We start from the raw sequence: 6536 nt of genomic DNA on the forward strand, positions 1-6536 counted from the left end.
TATATATATATATATATATATATGCTATACTATATATATTTGATCATCATCTAACACAGACTCAGTGATAAGACTTAGTGAAATGTTCAGTAACAAAACCTGTCATTTAAAAAGACAAAAGAGGTTAAAAATATAATTAATTAATACTGAAAATTTTAAAATAATCTATAAAAGTTGGAAAAAAAATCTGTACAAGCATAAAGCAATGCAAATCCCAAAAATAAAAATTTGTAAAGACCAAAAGATTAAAATAAAATCCAGTGAATACAGCAACACAAGACACAAATAAATAGCCAGTGTACACATCTTGGAGTCTTTTCCCCTTATACCCTCCTTTTAGACCGTTTCTAAACTTCCCATACATAACAGAACCAAAAAATAAAAAAAAACATAAATATAAAAGCATCTTCTTTATAGTTCAAGTCAAAAAAAGCACATAAATAAATACAAAATGACTAAAACATTTCTTATCGTTAGTTTAAAAACTGAGAATATAAAAGGAGCATCTTCAGTCTTGAGACAGGTTTGTCACTCTCTTTCTCTATGAACTTTGTATATATCTTTTTTCTACTGAAAAGTTTTGTCCATTTTACAAGTCTCTACTTAAACTGGTCTGGGATCAGATTCATCTGTGAATGGATACTTGTAGGCGGGCTGGAGATGCCTTCCGACCAATCGGACATGTTGGAATGTGGGGACGAGCTGGACCATTGGTCAGGGGAGCCGGGGGAGGGAGTTAGAAACGGGTGGTCAGGCACTTGCAGCTGGTGGTTTGGTGTGTTGTCCATGGGGCTAGAGTAGCTGTGCTGAGAGGGAGGGGTGAGAAATTGGTTGCCAAGGATCTGCGTCTCCTGGGGCATTACGGTGTGGATGGGCATAGAGTGGCTGTTGTTTTGCTGCATGTCGGAGCCGTTCAGCTCAATGTTTGGAAAGCTCTGGTTGAGGGACTGGCCAGCTGTGGTGGAGTTGGAGTTTTGGTGCTGGAGCTGCCGCGAATGAGCCTGCTGCATCATGTGTGCAGATCCGAGATGGCTGGTCTGCAAATTCTGGTAGCCCATTATCTGAGACAGAGTGGCAGTGCTGACGCCATGCAGAGCACCCATCATGTTGTGGGATATTGGTGGTGCCTGGGTAAAGCCTCCTTGCTGGCCGACACCTGGGTGCATCCTGGAGATCCAATCACACTGGCCTCCTCTGTTGCTACCTATGGATGTTGGTCCCTGACTGCTGGGGCTGGACACAGGCATGTGGGAGAGACGTAGTGGGTGAGGGTCAAAAGACATACAGCCCATATCCTTACCCATGCTCATCTGGCCCATGTGGTCTCCATTGCCTTGTAGGTGATTTAGAGACATAGGTGGGGACTGCTGGAAGGGTGATGTCATGGGAGGAGAGGCCACATCCGACAGGTACCCATGCGGAGACTCAAGGGACTCAACCGGGGAGAGGACAGCTGACGTGTCCAGCAAGTTGCCCTTCCCATCCAGCGACTTTTTCTTCTTCATTCTATTATCTTTGCCCCCATCCTTCCCTCCTTTTCCACCGGCGCTAAGTTTTCGAACCTTCTTGACAGACAGGGTGGGCTTGAGGTTGCTAAGGTAGTCATTGGGGGAGCAGAGAGGTGGGGAGAGGCTTGAGGTGCTTAGGGGGTCACTGTGAAGCCCGGGACTCCTAACCAAATTGTACTCATCCAGAAGGCGGACGATGTCGTAGTGCATGCGTTCCTGGGCAATATCTCTGGGCAGCTGGTCGAGATGGTCGGTGATGTCACGATTGGCAAAGTGTTCCAGGAGAACCTTAGCTGTCTCAAAGCTGCCTTCCCGGGCTGCAAGGAAGATCGGTGTTTCCTCCTGAAAAATAAATAAAATAAAAGTTAATACACTATGTATACTACTGTGACTGTAACACGGTCAATACAGTCACATAGCTCTATCACAGTCACATCATTTCACATACCTTGTTGTCTTGCATGTCTTTGTTGGCACCATTTTTTAGCAGCACCATTGCCGCCTCCACATTGTTGACAGCCGCGGCCCAGTGAAGAGCAGATTTCCCTACAGGGAGAGTAAAAAAGGTGAGGGTTGATTATGATAACAGCTCAGCACACTGGGAGGTATCTTTATGGACTGTTGAGATGAGATGTTGATAAAACGTTAGCTACCTGAATCATCGGTGGCGTTAGCATCGGCGTGGCAGTTGATAAGCTCTTCCACCATGCCCTCAACCGCCAATCGGGCTGCTAGAATCAGCGGTGTTGTTCCGTCGTGCATGCGGGCGTCAAGATCAGTGGCGCGGTTTCGGATTAAAATCTGCAAGGACACAGACTTGTTTAGTTAGGTGCTTTTAAGCTGCTGGACAAACCTTTATCAGAAATCAAAGCCTGGAGAGACATGAGACTCCTGTGGAGGAAGAGGCTACCTGGAACACTCCCTGTGCATCTGCAGCCACAGCAGCGTGAAGTGGAGTGCGGCCCATGTTGTCCTGAACGTTGGCATCAGCGCTGGACTCCAGGAGACGTTTGGCAGCATCAGAGCGGGCGTAGCGAGCCGCCAGGTGGAGGGCAGTCTCGCCTGTGCGGTCAGTCTGGTTGTGAAGGTTGGCGCCTTGGTAAATGAAGTCCGAGATGATTTCTGCTGATGGATCCTCTTCCTCTTCACTGGTACCAGTCTCTAGTCCTCCACCGCTGCAAGAGGCAATCATCAGGGGAGTGAAACCATCTGAAAGAGGAAGGGAGAGGATCATAATGAGTACCCGGGCACTTGTCTGTCATTGTTCACAGAACATTACAACATCTTTCAAGAGGTTTTCATGATATTCCATAAATCATCCAATAAACAGTGTACACACCTGGTCCTCTGACATTCACATCCATGCAGTCATTTTCTATCTCTCCCTGAGGTGGGGTAGGAGCAATGGATGCAATACGCAGGTCAGCTGCATCCAGATGCTGCTGTGTCCATTTCCTGTGGTCAGTATGGTCACTTAAATCCAACATGGCCTGTTCCTCCAACTGAAAGACATACCAATCGTCAAAACATCAGCATCGGTAGTACACATGAAAAGGGTTGAAAATAGATAGTATACATTATATTAGATAATATATTTAGACAAGAGTAGACTTTTCTTACCCTGAAGCGCCTGCAGTCTGGATCCTCATCATCCCATTCATTTTGATTGTCATCCATAAGATTGATGTCTGAGTTTTTCATGGGCCTGTTGAAAAGAGGAAGCATGTTAGAGTAGTACAAAAGACACATGATAAAGTATGCTGCTGGCAGTCAGGTCTAAGAAAATACCCAGCTGCAGGTAGACTAAAAAGAATTGCTGCCTTCACATTCCATTTTCAAAATGTCCTTGCCTCAATCCAACAGAATCCTCTCCCAATGGTTCTCTGCGTTTCTTTTTGCTGGGCTCTGACGTTTTGAATCCCTCAGGTAACCAGAGCTGGCCGTGCTCTCGTCGCCTCTTACGGGACACCAGAACACCAAGGCAGATGAAACCCAAAGCAGCCAAACCGAGGAAGACTATGTACATGGGGTAGAACTCTGAAATGGTGGGAGTAGGTCTCACACCTGGAAAGATAGTCAAAGTCATTGTGTGTTACTTACAGGGTTTTTAATATAACAAATTGAATATATATACAAAAGGCTGGAGATAAGTTACATACTGGTGACAGCTTCAATATAGGGAACATTGAGATTCCCGCTAGTGGCCAGTGCTCCAAGGAACGCAGCTACATCTGTGGCGCTCTGGAAGCATTCACTAGACTGCTGGTAACACTGACGGTTGTCAATCTCCAGGTACACCACAGACCTACGTGCAGAAATGGATGCAAACTTTCATATTCAATACTTATGTAACCCAAATACAAGTCATTATAGATATGTTCTGCTAATGAAAACACATAAAAAATGTTGACTTATTTGTGGTACCTACCCTTTGATTTGCACAGGATCGAGCTCTCTGCGTTTTCGAGGGCTGACCATGGCAGACACACTTTCCTTCACTTGACCCAACACATTGACTGGCATTGAAGCCCACTCGGGCCAGCCATCTGTGGAGCGCTTCAGCACGTTATGTTTAACAAGGTCCTGTTCATTGCCATAGTATGGGAAGATCATTGGTTCTCCTTTGGCGTCACGGCGGAACACCACATTGGTGTGGAGAACGCTGCTGAGGTCTCTAAGGAAGGCTGAAGATCGATTTTTAAGCTGTTCGGGAGGGATATGGACCACCAGAACTAAGTGCCCGTCTGCCAGTTTCTCTGGCATGTTGTTGGCGCAGTCCAGGCCATCCCATTCACATTCGGCATTGTTGCAGCCCTGGTCACAGTGACCGTCGGCATAGTGGTCTTTACAGTACTGGTCATACAGAGGACTGGAAAAAAAGTAAGAGATTGGGTTAGCATTCTGATATACAAATATATGAAATAAATAATAAGAAAGACAACTCCACAAAATATCTGTGTTTTTGAGACTTACTTGCATTGTCCTTCCTGTCCCTGACAATCAAAGCCATCATAGAGACATCCAGGACTGTTGCACTGGCCATCACACTTCCCATCGTTAAAGTAGCGCCAGCACTGCAAGGCTGCAGAGCAGTTTTGCCACGGGTCATCAAAATTAAGTGAGCAGTCTCCTCCATCCCAGCCGCAGGCATGGTTGTTGCACAGCGAGTCGCAGATATGGTTGCCCGCCCACTCGTCACACTGAGGAATCTCGCAGCTCACCTCTACTTCTGGTGGTGGGGTGATGTCCCGGCCAAAACCTCCAACAAATGAATAGTCCAGGATGTGGCACAACAGGCCGTTGAAATTGCTGGGACAGCTGCACTGGAAGAAAGGCACGTCTGGCGTGATCTGGCACGTGCCACCATTGTAGCAGGGGTTGGAGATGCAGAGGCTATCAGTAGGGGTCTGGCACTCAGGCCCAGTGAAGGTTGGTGGACAAAGGCAGCGTGGGCCTAGGTGGCCTGACACACATGTACCTCCATTCCTGCAATTCAGACTCCCGCAAGAGCGAGAATCATACTCGCAGGAAGAGCCAGTGAAGCCCTAGAGGGACAGAAAAGAGGTTATAATCTTTGTGCTATACTTGATGGAAATAAAGGATGGTAAAAGTATCTCTAAAGAGGCAATGCTATAAGTGGATCACACAACTGTACTCACAGGTGGACATTTGCAGATGAAACCATGAGGTGTGTTACTAGCAACAGCACATGATCCTCCATTTCTGCAGGGTCTTCCTTTACAGCCATCAAACACTTTGTCACAACGTTGACCTGGAAAACATAAGCAAACGTGTTACATCTGTACACTGCACACAGGGATATTGCAGTCTTGTTACATGCTGCTGGTGCACATCAGTACCTGTATATCCAGTGCGGCACTCGCAGCGGTAGCTGTTGGTGAGCTGAATGCAATTGTAGGACCCTCTGGGGTCACAGGGGTCTGACAAACACTCGTTGACGTCACCTTCACAGCGCTCTCCTACATAGCCTGCTGGACACACACACTGGTAACCTCCAATGCGGTCGACACATTTGCCGTTGTTGAAACACTTGGGCTCGTTGGTCAGTGGGTCGCTGGAGGGGGTGCAGTCATCCAAATTAATCTCACAGTGAACACCTACAGGGGACAGAAATATTGCATTAGAAAATATTTTAATTCTCATTTTTGTTGTCAAGATTTTTTGTCAATGTTTTGTGTGTAGGTGTATACCTTGTGTTCCTCTGGGACAGGAGCACTTATACGTGTTGATGAGGTCAATGCACGTGCCTCCATTCTGACAGGGCTGTGACTGACATTCATTGATCTCTTTGGAGCAGTTTACACCGTGGTAGCCAGGGACACACTGACAGAGAACAAGGAAAATCATTTTTTATTATCAGGTATTATTATGTATTTGTTACTATCACATTTTGTACAGTAACTTTCAACTGTCCAATAATCTCTCATTATATTTGTAGACTAATTTAATTCCAATCTAAATCAACCTACTTCACAGCTGTAGCCTCCCAGATAATCAGTACAGGAAGCTCCGTTCTGGCAAGGATTGGGTGAGCACTCGTCCACTTGTTCCTGGCAGTAACTCCCGGTGTAGCCGGCCTGGCATCGGCAGTAATGTGTGCTCCCAGCATCCAGACACTGGCCTGAGTTCCTGCACAGGTGAACCACCTCCACTCCTGAGATCAAAGAGGAAGAAGTGCACAAATCATACACAGGTCTTGTAGATTAAACACTTAAAATGTAAATCCATATCACAATATCACATGATGACATTCTTTTTTTTTAAGATTATTTTTTGGGCAATTTCGGCCTTTGTTTTTTATAGGACAGATGAAGACATGGGAAAAAGGAAGAGAGAAGGGGAATAACAGGCAGCAAAGGGCCGCAGATCGGAGTCAAACCCGGGCCCTCTGCGTCGAGGAGTAAACATATACACATATGTATATATCTAAACATATGTATATATATATATATATATATATATATATATACACACATACACATATATACATACACATATATATACATA

The 6536-nt window shown here is 45.7% G+C and overlaps 1 protein-coding gene across 1 annotated transcript in view; it reads right to left on the bottom strand.

The window, feature by feature from the left end:
* Window positions 1–6536, bottom strand: part of notch1a (notch receptor 1a) — a gene marked incomplete at its 5' end in the record, with an annotated part of 23506 nt that overhangs the window by 655 nt on the left and 16315 nt on the right. Inside the window, 14 exon segments of the mRNA XM_032540024.1 lie at window positions 1–1850; window positions 1957–2054; window positions 2162–2309; window positions 2419–2717; window positions 2848–3010; window positions 3129–3213; window positions 3359–3572; window positions 3668–3813; window positions 3937–4377; window positions 4482–5053; window positions 5168–5280; window positions 5369–5626; window positions 5720–5852; window positions 5999–6183. The exon segment at window positions 1–1850 is cut by the window's left edge and continues 655 nt beyond it. Coding sequence (XP_032395915.1) covers window positions 600–1850; window positions 1957–2054; window positions 2162–2309; window positions 2419–2717; window positions 2848–3010; window positions 3129–3213; window positions 3359–3572; window positions 3668–3813; window positions 3937–4377; window positions 4482–5053; window positions 5168–5280; window positions 5369–5626; window positions 5720–5852; window positions 5999–6183 — 4106 coding nt within the window. The 3' untranslated portion in view covers window positions 1–599.

The sequence above is a fragment of the Etheostoma spectabile genome, chromosome 16 (assembly GCF_008692095.1).
Source record: "Etheostoma spectabile isolate EspeVRDwgs_2016 chromosome 16, UIUC_Espe_1.0, whole genome shotgun sequence".
NCBI classification, from domain to species: domain Eukaryota; kingdom Metazoa; phylum Chordata; class Actinopteri; order Perciformes; family Percidae; genus Etheostoma; species Etheostoma spectabile.